The sequence below is a fragment of the Prinia subflava genome, chromosome 6 (assembly GCF_021018805.1).
Source record: "Prinia subflava isolate CZ2003 ecotype Zambia chromosome 6, Cam_Psub_1.2, whole genome shotgun sequence".
Classification (NCBI taxonomy): Eukaryota; Metazoa; Chordata; class Aves; order Passeriformes; family Cisticolidae; genus Prinia; species Prinia subflava.
The window spans coordinates 33,300,213-33,316,115 of record NC_086252.1 but is presented as its reverse complement, the minus strand read 5'-3'; the positions used below and the strand labels follow the sequence as shown (position 1 = coordinate 33,316,115).

General features: G+C 42.2%; 1 protein-coding gene across 3 annotated transcripts in view; it reads right to left on the bottom strand.

Moving 5' to 3' along the window:
- THSD7B (thrombospondin type 1 domain containing 7B) overlaps nt 1-15,903 on the bottom strand; it is a 297,483-nt gene that overhangs the window by 152,169 nt on the left and 129,411 nt on the right. For all 3 annotated transcript variants that reach the window (XM_063400989.1, XM_063400991.1, XM_063400992.1), the window contains exons 7-8: nt 13,100-13,255; nt 11,325-11,522 (exon numbers count right to left, since the gene is read on the bottom strand). In XM_063400989.1, coding sequence (XP_063257059.1) covers nt 11,325-11,522; nt 13,100-13,255 — 354 coding nt within the window. The remainder of the gene's footprint in view (nt 1-11,324; nt 11,523-13,099; nt 13,256-15,903) is intronic.

Genomic DNA, 15,903 nt, shown 5'->3' with positions numbered 1-15,903 from the left:
CGACAAAAGGTGACACTAAAATTATACAGTGGGGGAAGAAGACCAGGCTTCAAATTGTAAAATGCATCCCAACAATCCAGGATGATTCAGTTTCTAAGGAAACTCCACCTCATGTATACATGTTCTCCCCACAAACGTGGCTCTGCCATTTGCAAGCTGCCTAAAGATACAAACTGAACAAGCTGTTTATTTAGAAAGGGGCCGTGAAATATCTTACCCTGTTACTTGTTTAACTCTCCTAAACAAAGGCAGTACCTAATTTGAGGCAATTACAGCCGTACTTCATACAGACAGAAAGAAAAACACTGCACAATGGAATTATAAATTGTTCTCAATCTTCTCACAGAGCTAATCTTTCTCAACTCACTAATTCACATTCACTCCAGCACTTCACAGAAGCTCCCATTTACTAAATACGAGATTCAATTCACAGATAAACAATTCAATAATGTATCTACACTTAAAATAATAGCTTGGCTTCAAAGTTTGGGGGGAATTAGGAGTTTTCCCTGTTAACAGCTGTTCTTAGCATCATTTCTTGTCACAGTTTCAGAGCTGAAGTTGTGTAATCGAGGTGCTCTGAACTTGTGTTTCCACTCAAGGCAGGATCTGTGTGGGGACTGAATCCTGCCCCATAGAGCTCACTGAATTCAGTGGGAAATCTGCCAGCAGGGGAATGCTCAAAAGCATTTAGGAGCCACATCTTAGGGCTGTTTTCCCTGCTCTCCACCTTCTCTACTACTTCATCACATATTTTTCTCTTTCCATTACTACCACCTGACTAATCACAAATTGCTGCCTAATGAAGAGTGCTGGCATTACAGTACTTAATTAGAATTAAGAGGAAGATTTACTTTAAAAACCTGACCAACCAATATGCCCCAGAGCCAATCTCAGCCGTGCAGAACTACCCCAAAATTTCCATGTTCCAAATTCTTAATTAAAAGTTTGTCAAAACTTTCTTGTTTTACGGGGGGAGCCTTCCCCTCCAGCATCCATTAACCTCAAAACAAGTGACTAAATTGTTTTTAAATCAGCTCTACTTCATAAACAGCTTGATAAAAAGAAACTCAAGGAAAGTACAAGACTTATCTTTCATTTACACTCAACAGCCTTCAGAACTACTACACAAAGGTGGTTCTCTCAATCACTCCTGTCCAGCACTGAAGGAATTTCAGCTACAGAAAAAGCTTTCTGCAGGGCCACCCAGCAGGGAAGGATTAAATCACACAAAAAAAGCCCTGCTTTCTTCCCTCCACCAAAGGGCTGTGGTCAGAGATCAATGTGAGGAGCTGCCTATTGAAGTTACTGCAATTGTTCCCTCATGTAAGCCTGGGGAGAAGGTTGGTGCTGACACCCAGAGCAGAGCCAGGGTGCAGCTCCTGCCTGAGGAGCAGGGAGCACTGAGACCTCCTGGCTGCAGGCTGCTCCCAGCCCTTCCTCCTGCCCCAGCTCCTCCACATCCCTCCTCTTCCTCACCCCAACCCCTCCTGCAGACTGAGCTGCAGGGCAGCCCCCAGCCCCACACCCCCACTTCTCACAGGTATTCACTACCCCCACTTCTCACAGGTATTCACTACCCCCACTTCTCACAGGTATTCACTACCAATCCCCTCCTGCAGAATCAGGTTTTGTTTATTTCTACTTCATACAGAACTTAACTGGCTTATTTGGAAACATTTTCTTCTTCCATGAGTCATCTCATGTGACTTGCACTCCATCCCACTAAACCTCATACATATAACACTAAATCTCATATTGCACAGAATGCAATAAAACACAGCCAGTCACTTCTTTACCCTAATGATCTGCTGGTTAATTTAAGCCTTTTATACTGTTCTGACTATTTCTTTTAGGAAAAACAAGTCTTGGCTAAAATAATTTTGAAATGTGAATTGGGCAATTTTCTCTCTATTAAGAATCTGAAAAATATCACACATGCCAAATACTATTTTCTGGCTTGATTCAGCCTGGCAACCAAGGAAAATTAGAATTTGCCACTGTACAGTTTATCCATCAGCTGAACACCAGAAAATTTAGAAACATTTTATTAATGTAAGCAAAATGCTTTAGAGACTCCAGTTGGGATGAGGAGGATAAAAAGAAGCCATTAAGCATCCCCATTACTTATATTCCCCAAGGAGCTGTGAATTTTAAAAGTCTTAACATAAATGTTACCAAATCATGGCCAAGGAGTGTGGTATGCCATCTATCATATCTACAGATGAGAAACTCTCCACTAGAAAAGCCATGAAATCTTTAACCTCCCTTGGAACCCACTTAATCCAAGAAAACAGAACCTTTATGGGTGAGATGAACCCTCACTGTCTCACCTGCTCCTCCTGGTACCTTCAGCCACATTTGGGTCACAGATGCAGAATGTTGTCATTAGTAATATTTTTCAAACAGATCCTTCCAAACTCCTTCCTCTTTCATCCACTTAGGTAATTTCAGAATTCGTCATCAGATTACCTTTTTAACAGAGTTCTAAAACAATCCTATTTTGCTCGCAGCTTTTTCTGAATCACAGTTCCCTAAGAAATATAATAACCCTCAAAAAAATGAGCTACATGTATGTGAAGTTCTGCTCAGTTTAAAGAAAACAGCCAAGCAGGTATTTTATGCTTCATTTCACTGAGAAAACCAGAATTCCTGTTGGTACTTACAGGTATTTTTCTAACACTTGAAGGTTTTGTCTACAATAGGGACCAAACCAAATAAAACTATGATACAATTTCTTTTCCAGACTTAAAAAATTAGCTGTAAATACTTCAACAGTTACAAAACACAATACAAGAACCTTATTTCACTCTCATAATCAAAAGGTTAGAAAGCATCAAACTCAATTAAGGCTTCCTAGACCTTAAAAGCAGCTTATAAAAAAATAAGTTTTAATATGCACTAACCTGGTATATAAATGCTAATCCTTCCACGAAGTTTCTTCAAAGCATTTGCACCAGAGTAACAGACCTACAGGTCACACACATCCCCCTGCTCTTTAGGTAACCTTTACCACAAGCTCAGATCAACGTAGGTCAAACTGATTCCTTAACATTTAAAACAGAAAGGGCAATACAGATCTTGCCATATTAACTGATGTTTATATTTTTCTTAATGTTATAGCTCCCATTTCTGAAAGGGCTCCCTCGACCCTTTGTTCCTAACCTACAAGTGCTGGAAGCTCAGGTTAATTTTTAAAAAGCAGCAGTACCTGTTGCTCCCTCTCACAGCCAGGTGGGAGCTGGGTATTTGAAAATCCACCTGCTCTCTGCTGAAATGGCCATAGGGAAGAAGCAGCCTTTGCCCTCACCAGTTTAGCACTGCTCTGAAGTCTTGTAAAACATCTTTTGGAAACAGAGGGTATCAAAAAGGAGCACGAGATACTGAAAGGAATCGTGGTTTTGCATAGCAATTCATTTGAGGGCATTTTGCACTGACCACAAGCTCACACTCAGCTGGCACAGAAAAAAACCACGTTCACAGGGGGCTGTAATACTTTATACTGACAGCACAGGAAGGATGAAAGCTGGCTTCATTCCTGGTAACTCCACTGCATCTCCATCAGCCAAACAGGAGGAGCCAGAATTACCACTGGACACCAACTGTAGCTGCCTTCTGGGTGAGTGACAAGACACACACCAGCATTTGGAAAAGCACAGCCACAGCTTAGCTGCAAACCAGGCAATGTATTTGCATTCAAAGATAAAGAAAATAAATCAGAGTATGCTTGTGTTTAACCTCACAATTCCAGCCCACGTCCAATTCCAGTCCAGCATTAGATATTTCAGCCCATACTTTAAAGAAATATTCCTGACTGCAAGACAGGTATTTACACACACGTAGCTCCTACAAGAATCATTTATAGACTCTTCAATTTCTGTCTTCCTTGGCTGGTGGGCCACACGTTTGCTATAATCTTGAATGAAGTAAAACTGTTAAAGTGTGACTAAGCAGAGAAAGCTCTAACTTTCCAGAGGCTTACCTTAAAATTAACCTGAAGCTGATCTTCTGCATCTTTTGCAGACATCAATTTCAGCAGAGGATTCAAGGACAGTAAATTCTCCTGAACGTGGCAGTGTCTGTCCTCACACTGTCTGTGCACCAGCCCTAGAGCAGGGCACAATCTGCATTTTGAGTTTTTAAATGTTTCCAGCAGGAGACATCAAATATTTGGCATGGTACCAGCTGCTGGCAGGTAAGGCTTGATGGAGGTAACTAAATCCACTCCACCTGGCTCATTAACAACCAGCCTGCTCAAAGAGAACATCAATCTTTATGGCTACAAGAAACACAGGTCCCAAATCTACTCAACAACTCACACATCATACTTCAGGATTCCTCAAATGCTCGTAATACTCAGCCCTGCTACTACACTGCAACATCCTTCTTCCTCCATGGCTGCTAAATGAGAAATTTGAAACTTATTTAATTGCTAGAAAGTTTTGCATGCTGCCATTTAGAATCTGTGTTTCTAAAAGTGAGGAAACACACTGGTTTGAGATCAGCAGCTCCAGTGACAGGGCATGGTGAGAGACACTCAGGAACTAAGAGGAAAGAACTTATTTCAGACTTATTTTCAGTAAATTGAACGTGGTAAATCTTTTCTCTGAGAAATTAAACAGCATCTGCAAATTAATTTTATATCATTAATCCACTGCAAGATGAAAAAATCATGAACTCTACCCACAGAAGAACTTGGCTTTGCTGAGATTGGACTCCAGGAGGTCTTTTCCTACACCCAAGCGATTCTGACTTGTTTTAAAGCAGGATTGGTCAGATGGTGCTTCCCTCATGGCCTACAGGAGGAAGAAAAGCAGCTGTCCTGAGCCCCTGCAGCCCCCTCCTCCTGCAGGATTCAGGCAGGATTATTGTCTTCCCAGAGAGGTGGTGGAGTCACCATCTCTGGATGTGTTTAAAAGAAGACTGGACATGGCACTTAGTGCTATAGTCTAGTTGAGGTGTTAAGGCATAGGTTGGACTTGATGATCTTAGAGGTCTCTTCCAACCTCATTATTCTGTGTGATTCTGTGGGCTCAGCTGCTGGGGATGCTCCTGCCCCTCGGGATGCTCTGCAGGGACCACAGACACCCGTGGGGACCACAGCACACACTGGCACTGACCTGAAGCACAGGCAGGCAGCTGAGCACACCACTGCTGATATTCTACCCCCACTGAGTCTCCAGCTTCTCCAAGTGCAGGGCTTCACTGTCAACCCCTGGCAAAATGCAATATTGGATCTTAAACTAACACTGCTTTGATTACCTTACTTCCCTTTACTCCTCGCTTCAATTCCAACAGGATTTCAGTGTCTGCTCTGGCAATTGAGTTGTGTGAATAATGGATTTCTGTTTGGGCACTGAACCAAAAAAACAAAAAGAAGAAAAAAAAAAGGAAAGGGGAAAGGAAGAAAAAACTAATGTTTAAAGCAGAATTGAAGAGAGACTGGGGGAGGATTTAGGAAAAAATTAATTTCAAGGTAAGGCAAAATGGTTGCTTAATCTGAAAGGAATATTTTGCTTTTGCTAACTATCTCTTTTAAAAATTTTTAATTTTTTTGTTTTAAGACTAGTTCATTTACCCACATAAACCCCCAAAACATTATTCATTTAATCTAAAAAATGCTGAAAGAAAACACTTTGTCTCTGAAATATTATTCCCCAGTTTTACAAATAAAACTGCCAGATGGAACAGAAATTTGGAAAACAGGTGTACTTCAACCCAAACCTACTTTTTCAGTGAACTTATTAACACTGAAAAACAAAAACCCTGTTACCTTCTTGGCAAGCACCAGGTTCTAGATTCCTGCCTAGAACCCAGGAGATGGCACAGGAGAATAAAACAGAGCTGCTGTGCTGATTTCCTCTCAGCAGCAGCACCAGAACCCCTCTGGCAGCAGGGTTTGCTCCTGAGCTGCCCCTCTGACAGATGCTCCACAGCAGGGAGGGTCAGCCCCAGCCCGAGGGCTGAGTCCTGCCAGAGCTGTTCACTGAGCAGCTGGGCTGGGAGGGAGCACAGACACCCCAGGGCGCCTCAGAGCACCGGGTGAGGCAGGAGGTGCTGAGGATGGAGCTTTGGGGACAGTCCCAGGGTGCCTCAGAGCACTGGGAGAGGCAGGAGGTGCTGAGGATGGAGCTTTGGGGACAGTCCCAGGGTGCCTCAGAGCACCGGGAGAGGCAGGAGGTGCTGAGGATGGAGCTTTGGGGACAGTCCCAGGGTGCCTCAGAGCACCGGGTGAGGCAGGAGGTGCTGAGGATGGAGCTTTGGGGACAGTCCCAGGGTGCCTCAGAGCACCGGGTGAGGCAGGAGGTGCTGAGGATGGAGCTTTGGGGACAGTCCCAGGACCCGTCCTTTGGGTGCTACAAGGGGAGAGAGCCAGCAGCACCCTGGGCCCCTCTGGACTCTGCTCCCCTGGCTCAGCACCTGCATCTCCCTGGCACTGAACTGTGCAGGCATAAGGAACAGAGAGATTACTCAGCATGGTTATAAACACTGCCCTTACAATGAAGACACCATTTATAACAAGTTTGGATTGCTAGGCTGGATGGGGCCCTGAGGAGCCTCGTGGCATCCCTGACCAAGGCAGAGGGGACTGGAATGAGGTGATCTTTCAAGTCCCTTCCAACTCAACCCATTCTGTGATTCTATGAATTTTAACTGCCACAAAGCAAAGAAACCCTGACACCCAGGCTGACAGTACAGGGAGGCAAATACTCCTCAGCTTTTGAGCTGTGCTTAGATTTGATAACCAGGAGTAGAGTAGAAGAGCCTGAATCCAGAAAAATCACACGACCTTTGCATTAATCCCTGTTGTTGATCTAACAATTTTCTGACTAAAACTATTAAGCCTTTGGGTATGACTTATTTCATATATTTGATTACTTAGACACCATGCTGTTCACATAGAAATCCTCTTTGCTACTAATAGTTCTTCTGGTAGGAATCTGAACAAGCAGAAGCAAATTAATAAATGATGACATGGGAATTCCAGCAAAATAGATTGATGACTTGTGGGTATGATTCTGAATAATAACATTTTATGATCTACTCAAGAGCACTTACTAATAGGCAAAAATTCGCTTATGGCATTGTCAGAAACATTTATGAAATGTTGGAAAATGAATTGTTACTTTTATGAGTCATACTTGTTATTTCATCAGTTTATGGTTATAGTTGCTTTTACGTATGTGTTCTCAGGTTGTACTTCTTCCCATAATGACTACTCTGCAAAAGCTGCACAATAGGCATTTCTAAAAACAAGGTCTGGCTCAACATTTGCCTTGTTTCAATCTCATTTTCTATTATTAATGCAGCCTAAAACAGATATGGGAAAATGGCAATAAAAAGGGTTCCCAAATTCCCTCATCAGACTGAACCCAACGTGTTTATATATTTCTTAGTACCCAAATCCAACAACTGTGAAATTACCTCTGAAGGACAAGTGATCCTGTCTGGACTGAAGTTCTACCTGCTGACCCCGAGCCAGGTCCTGCTGTTTGAATGTCCCCTGACTCACCATACTCAAAGTGCTTGTACCACTTAAAAAGACAAAAGAAGCCAAGCACACGAAAGATTATTTTGGTCACTCTCTTCAAAAAATGAAACGCAATACGCTTTGGCTACTGCACAACTGCATTTGAAAATGAAGAAGTTTTGACCATGTTCATGTTTTGTGAATTGGAAAGTTTTCAGAGAGTTCCTTTCATCTGGTCAATGCACAATGATGTTTGTCCATGCTAATCAAGGCTGCCCAAAATCCAATGTCAGACACTTGCAGCTTTCTGCCCAAGAACACATTAGTAACAGGTAATTATCCAACTCCTTGTTGAACAACCAAAAACAACCACTCTGAGAAAAATCACAAATAATTCCTGAGGTGTCTGCAAATATAAAAAAAGAGCTTTCAAATAAATTCTTTTATCTGAATTATAGATCAATGTAGCCAATGACACACACAATCCAATTTTTAGTACAACCATCAATTTTCCTATACTGTTCTTTTGGCTTCACAGACTTTCCCAAACATATCCATTGACCTTCACCAGCTAAATAAAAAACACCACTCTGAAAAATTTTATTTAGAGGAAGCACACAAAAGAACTCTTTCCTATTCTATGCATTACTTCACATCGTGTTTCTACACATTATTTAATTTAATTTGACTTATTACACTCCTGCCTTTTGTTGATACAGAAGAGAAGCACTCAAGGGATATGGACCAGACACTAAGAGTATCTTGCACGTGTTCAGTAACTTATTAACAGAGATTAGAGACATTCCTAGGTGGGAGCAGACACCTAATAATGACAAAGTAATGAGATTACTATTGTCTTCTCATTACTCCTCATCCACGCTAAACTACTGCAAATTACAAATTACAGACTCCAGCTACTACATAAACCCCTGCTGTCCATACTATGTGTGCTCTGTGGAACACTTCATTATTACAAATTAACCTAGCTAAGAAACAAAAAGCCATTTCTGTGCCCCTAGGCTGAGCACAAGTGTTACATCACTGAAGTTCATGCAAGCCCTTACACACAGATGTTGTTTTGACAGGGAAGCCTTCAAGAAACCCCAGAGATCAGAGCTTGACCCATCTGATCAAGCTGTCCCAGGTTGTCCAAGCTGCAGCTCAGGCCAGCAGCAGTTTGTTACCTGGGCCAGTGTAACAATCTCACCAGAAAGGATGGTTTTCAACATGGGAAGAAAGGGCACTACAAGGGATTCAAAGGTGAGGCTTTCATTGGAGAAAGACATTCTTCAGCCCCTGTCCCCGCTCTCCTCTCTCATGGCAAGGGCTGGCACCGTGGATGGTACACAGGGGAAGGAAAACATGATGAGCAAAAGCTCCTTTTTGGCAAGTGAACAGACAGATTCCCCATGGAAAAGGCCTCCTGTGTCTGAGCCCTGCAGGGCCCAGCGTTACACGGCCGAGCACAGGCTGGGCACACGGGCTCGGCCGCTGAGCACGGAGCAGAGAAGGGAGGAAAGGATGAGAACCCTGATGGCAAACTCTCCTGCAGCACAGCTGACACCAACAGCACAGAAACTGCTCGTGAAGAGAAGTGAGCACCACGAGGAGAGCACCACGCCACAAATTCTGGCATTTACATGGAAATGAAGGCATCTTGCTGGCAGGGATGCAGAGACAACCCAAAGTATCCCAATCAACACACCAGGTCCAAATGAACTGCTAAAATGATGATATGCTGGATTTTGGCATTTAGCAGGGTCCAAAAAACATTTTTTTCATCCCTTCAGGCATTCAGTAGGAATACTGAGCAATAATGCCAAGCATGGATGACAGAATGACTGGATAAATCACTGGATTTTAAGAGCTGAATTCTACAAAAGATGCTTAAGTAAATGAAAATAGGAGCACACAATACAGCTTTCAGCAGGGCCCTTGCTTGCACAGAATACTGAAAATGTGTACAGTGCTAAGCATGGACACGGGCCTTATGCTATTTCACCTGTAAATGACACATCCCAGTTTAACATAATTCCCTTCTGACCTCCTGCTGCCAACTAACCAGCTACTCAAGGTAAAACACATTAAGCAAAGCTGACACTTACTCCAACTTTTATCAAAAAAAAAAAGCAGATTACTTTTTGCAGAGGAAATCTAGGTAAGAGAACATTACAGAAGGAAATAAATAAGGTTATGAACAAAGCAACTATAATGGCTTGAGAGAAGAAGAAACAATTTGATTCCTTTTCCAACTTCAACTTTAGGGACTCTTCCATACCTCTCATACTCAAGACTTCAGAAAGTCTTTAGAGCAGTATTAAGCAATGATTCTAACCTGCCTTGTAACCTGGATATTTCCTGGTGAAACCTTCTCAGTTTTAAGTGGACATTGATCACATCTAGTGACAATGTTTGCCTCAGGCTGGCAGGGTGGGAAGAGCATCCCAACGTATTTTTTTTTGTATCCAGAACGTGCACAGAATAATTGACATGAAAAGGATATTGTGAGACTTGCAATACCTTGTTGAACAATTGAGTGAAGAAGAGCCACTTCAAAGGCCTGGCTTCTGAAGGATCTTTGCCTCAGAGAACAGTTTGATCAGAGATCAATGAGCAGCTGCCATGGAACACGCTTTCTGTCCCCAGCACCAGTTGGTGCACAGAGCTGGATGCTGGCACAGTTTTAACAGTGTTAAGGACATGGTGCTCCTCAGCAATGCCAGCCTCCATCTGCACACATCCTGCTGGCCTGGACCTGCAGTAATCATCACACATCAGCAGAGACCACTCACACAAAATTCAGAGTGAGCTCTTTGCTCTCCTCAACCTTCTGGCTGTGTCATTTTGTACTAGCTGAAGATTTCTTTTTATCCCCCATTCTCACAAACTAACAGGAAAACCACACAGATTTAATTACATTTCAGGAGAATGCATGCTCTCCAGGCAAAGCAGCCATTATTTCTTTCTGCCAGGTTCTAATGCCTTGTAAAAAACACACTATATTAACCACTTACCAATTAACCACTTGTTACCACCCCAAAATTGTTTCCTGTGATTTGTCTCAGCTAAAAAAACTACATAAAAGAGGAATTCTCCATTCCAGATACACTATCAGGCTCTAAACTTGCACAATTTTGCCACTTTTGAGATGATAGCATAGTCTCACTGTGACTAAGGACTGCAAAATTGTGCTCCATGTAATTGAATCTAAAGATCTGACAACGGTGACCTTATCAAGAAATGAAACTTTTGGCTGAGGTTCAAACCATACACAAGAAATAACATCTTGCTGGCTGTTTGTAAACGTCACATAAAAATGTACTTATTCATTATTAGCAACTTGTACACTGAACACTCCGCAGGTCTCAAACTGCTGCCAAGGGAAGGATTACTCAGTGCAATCATTTCATTTACATCTTAGTCTTCTATTAATTTTGGCAGCACAACCCAGCATCCCTGCTCGTGACTGTAACAGTGTTATCCCAGTGAGAGAATTATTCAGACCACAGGCTAAAAACTGAGGATAGAAGCAGTTCTGGGAGCTGGATTGATATTCCCAATGCCCATAGAGCTGCTGACCTCAGTGAGAGCCCTGATTTAGTACAAATACCTCACTTTTGTGGTAATAAGGACAGCAATGACAACATACAACGTGCACTGGGATACCCTTTGGGATAAAATGGGACAGAAGGCTCCAGGAAAAATCCTGAGCTCTATTAGCCCCAGGTTTTCAAGAGCAACGCAGTCAACTCAAAAATCTGAAAAAAACTCAGTAAGGAGCCACTGTACACAATCACAAAGTGTCATTTCAGGAGGCACAAACACCCAGGGGGCTCTCCAGAGCCCAGCTCACCTGTCCTGCTCCTGCAGACAGCCCTCAGGACGCGGTGCCCGGGCCCGCACCCGCCCCGGTGGGGCGCGCAGGGCCCCTCCGAGAGCAGCCACTCGTGGCACCGCGCGTCGTCACACGGCAGCCACTCCAGCAGGTGGGGACAGCCCGCCAGCGTGCCCACAGGATCCACCAGCACCTGCCTCCGCCTCGTCCTGAAGCCTGCAAAAAGCACAACTGGGTCACCTGCGCAACAGGAAAAACATCCGGGCAATAATCCAGGAGCAAGAGGACTACATGGGGCGTCTGGAGCTGGGGGAGTTAAAGACAAACAAGAGAACAGTGTTTACAAACTGGATGGACTGGGACTGTAGGTGCCCAGGCATGGAAAATCTAACAGTGTGCAAAGAATTCCAGCAACTCATATTTTTCACATTTTTTCCCCTTTCATCAACATTAGCTAGAAATACACATGTCAGAATATAGAAATTTAGCAGTGATGCATACATTAATGTTATAACAGCATTGAGATAAAAAGAGAGGAACAGTTAAGGAACTGAAGATATAAATGACATCTATATTCTGTCTGGGAATCCACTGACTAAAGGATTTGTTTTGAGACACAGCAGAGCAGTTTACTAAGAAATTAGTATTCTGTTTTATGAAGGTGTAAGGTTTTCTGATACATAATGCATATCAGACCTCTTTGAAATGACATCCTATTAAACTGGAAGATTTAAATGTAAAGTGGAAGAAAAAGGTTACAGAAATAATCATAGAATTGATTACATAATCTACCTCCTTCTGAATAAAACCAAAAGTCATGTTGCTATATACAATGCAGAACTAATACACAAGTATCTTTCAGCAAGTTCTGTTACGTAAATGACACAGAATTCCAAGAAAAAAGAGGAAAAAATACATGGGGGTTTTTCCTCTGACAGTCTTTGAGCAGGGGCAAATATACAGCATTAGTAGAAGCACTGGTAGAACACGGAAATGCTTCAGTCATGAAACAGAAAAGAAAATTAAAAATGAAGAATCCCAGAAAATGTAACAGATCAAACTTTCACAGTTCTCAAACGAGCAAAAGAAATTATTCAAAACAATTTAAACATGAAATGCTTTTGCAGATATTATTATTTTTTCTTTCTCTTTCTGTTTGAAAATTTTTGACCAAATCATTTCACATACTTAAGCAGTTTTGAGAAAAGCCTAATTTCCAAACAATAATATGCATTCCCTGCCATGCACTCCAAGAGCCATCTTTGCAACTCAGGCCCTCAGGAAAGGCTCAGCGAGGAATCTCAACGTGTCGCAGCAACAAACATGTACAGCAGTCAATTAAAATCCAGGGGAGGTTGGATTACATTTGCACATCCTTCTCCCAGGGATTTAAACCAAACCCACAACAACGAGAGCAACCTCTTGGGTGCACCTGAGTCCAGATTTCAGGGCTGTGGGATGCACCTCCATCCTGACACACCACCCTGGAACCCAGGCATGCAGGGGGGATCAGAGAGGGGCAGCCTGGCAGCTGCTGGCCCAAGACATCATCCTGCACAAGTTCAGTGCAGGATAAAGCATCTGAATCAGCCTGAAAAATCTTAATTTTTCTTCTCACATGCATTATGGCAAAAAGCTTTTAAAGGTCAGATTCCACCACACACATCCAAGAGCTTCGTTCTGTGTTGGATTAACTTTTCTAAACAACACACTAGGCTCCCAGTGTCCGGTGTGAGCCCTCTGCTCTTGCAGCCTTTTTGCAATATTTTTGCAATATTCCAGCCCCTGCTCACCTCTCCCTCCGTGGCGGTGCTGGCAGCTCTCGGGCAGGCAGGGACCCCACGGGGCCCACGAGGACACGGCGCACTCGGCCGGGCACGGCAGGTGACACACCTGGGAGGTGGCAGGGGCAGCACCCTGGCAAAGCTTCCCATCCACTGGTCTGGAAACTATGGGGGGAAAAAAAAGAAAAAAAAAAAGGAAAAAAGAAAATCAAGGCTGTAACTCTGTCCTGCTGGCCTTAGTTTTCCACAATGCATGAAAATTCAGTGATTTTTCAGGGTCTTATTTCCCAGGGCAAAAAATTAATCCTGTGTTCAAAAAGGCACTTAAAAGTTTTATCTAAATCATCCATATTCAGCAAGTGAGCTGAGACTATGCTCAGTGGTGATCAGGTGCTTTAAAATCAGATTGAGGGCTGATTTCCAACAGTGCAGGAGTAACAAACTAGGATCCAATCCTCACATTTATGGCCAAGCAGACCTCCTTAGACAGGACAGAAGAGAAAGACAACTAAGAAGGGAATCCAAAAAGCTCCCACTACACCTGGGAGCCAGGCAGAGGCAGTGAGTAAAACCCAAGCACAAGGGCTCTCCCCACTCCCATGCCCTTTGGGGCACTGCCTTCTCTGGATTATGGATGCAGTGTCCAGACCTTGGAATTTTCTTCATCTACTTCCAATAAAACTGAGCAGAGCTCTCAGATTCTTCTACACAGACATAAGCTTGAAGCATCTTCTCTGCATGGGAGGAGAGGCATTCACCTGAGCTGCCTGCACCCATGGATCTCCAATCCTCTTTATCCCAGAAATGAGCCAATCCCAAACCCTGCCAAGCACCACTTTAGTTGATACCACCAATGGATTTGGAAAGTTGATTCTCTTTGTATTTTCATTTATCATAAGAGATTTCTAGATTCAATTAACTTCTCTCACCTTTTTATTTGGGGCAGAGAGAGAAAAGAAAAGAAAGGAAAAGAAAGACTCAAATCTGTTCTCTGAGTCATTATATGATATTGCATTTTAATTACATTCGGGTTGAATTTGGCTGTCTCTTTAGATAAATCAATATCAAAGCAGTCTTTCAAAAGGCAAAGGCTTGTTTGAGTTTACTTTGCCATGGCATTACCAAGACTTCATTAATTTTTATAGCTACTGAGTTTGTTTTATCCTCATTTTTATTTTTCATGTCTGTTTTTCTTTGCTTTCATGCATGGAATTTATTTCAAAAGCATTTGTAAAAACATGCCCAATATATGAGTAATCTTTCCTTTTTCTGATATTACACCATTTTCTTTAAAATGAATCATTTAAAGAAAAACACATTTTTTTTTTTTTTAGACACAAGACTTTAGCGCTCAAAATCTCAAGTTATTATGATTCCAACTCATCAGAATAACAGGATTGAACAGCAGTGTGATTTAATTCTAAGGTAAAAAAAGACCATTTTCTGAATGTTTTCTGAGACCTTGTAAAGGCCTTTGACATGTTCATTTAAAGATTACAACAAGGTGGCATAAATCCAATTCATCTGAATGCTCACATAAAGAGACCTTTTCTAGAGACCTGGCAAGTGAAATGACAGAATGAGATAAATATTAGAGTTTTAAGGATAAGAGTATTTATTTTACCAAGCAGTCTCATGCATGGCTTAACCTGCCTCTCAGCATCAAGCTTTGCAAAACTGTATCAGTTTTCTGGAGTTCTGAGAGTTTACTTGGAGAAGCAAAAGGAAATAAAACTGAGTATATAAAAATAAAATAAATATGGTCAAAACTAAAAATAAAAATGGTCAATCCAAGGAATAAAGTCCAGTCCTGCTTTGCTCTAACTCAAGGTGTCATTGCCAGGGATGGCTCTTCCCTCCTGATTTTTAGGTTATTTCTATACTGAATTTAACTGTTTAAATGTTGAAGCCTAGATACAGCTGGATGGTTCTCCTTCCTTGAAAACCAACCAGTGTGCCAACACTATTTTAAATTGATTTTGGATTAAAAAATCAAGAAAATTTGATTGCAAAAAGTTAAAGGGGCTACCATCCAACCCACAGTCATGGATGACATCTTCCCATTCTGATGGAAATCCCTGCCTTCCTCTCCCTGCCAATCACCCTCCTGCTCCTCTTCCTCCCTTGGGCTATTATGTCCTATTTAACTCCAGCACTGGGAGCTCTTTTCCCAGGACCCACATCCTATTTGGCACTGGAATAAGGCTGCTGTTTGCTCATCTCCTTCAGCAGTTCTTTGTATTCTAAAGAAGGTAAATCAGAAAACACCATTCTGATCAAATATCCAAATACATTCCAAGTCTCTACCAGCTTATACTCCTCACTCTACACTGACTGCAATCCTCCAGTCAGTCTTCAGGAATAAGACCAGGACAAAAAACCCAAGTTTTAATGATAAATGCACATCAAGACCCTCCTTTTTCAACACTTGGCAGGTAGAGAGAGACAGTTTCCACCCAGAGTGACAGGAGGAACCAGCAGGGTCCTCTTTAAAACAGAATTTCATTCCTTCTTCAGCCATTTGATTAAAACCTCTGATTTCCATCCGGTTTATTTCAAAGCTTGATGTGATTTTATACTGTCATTCTTTTATACTCTAACAAATGTATCTTTTTTATTATAAAGGAGTGATAAGAGAGACTTTTTCTGTGAACCTTTTAAATGCCAAAATTCTCACACATTGCAGCTTCCAAATGGCACAGGTAGCCTGGCTGGGGATGTCCTATTCAGGAAAAAACCTGACATTATGCCTATGATAAATGAACACAGCTGCCAAGAATGTCTTTAGGAATGGGCCAGCCCTCTGATTTTGT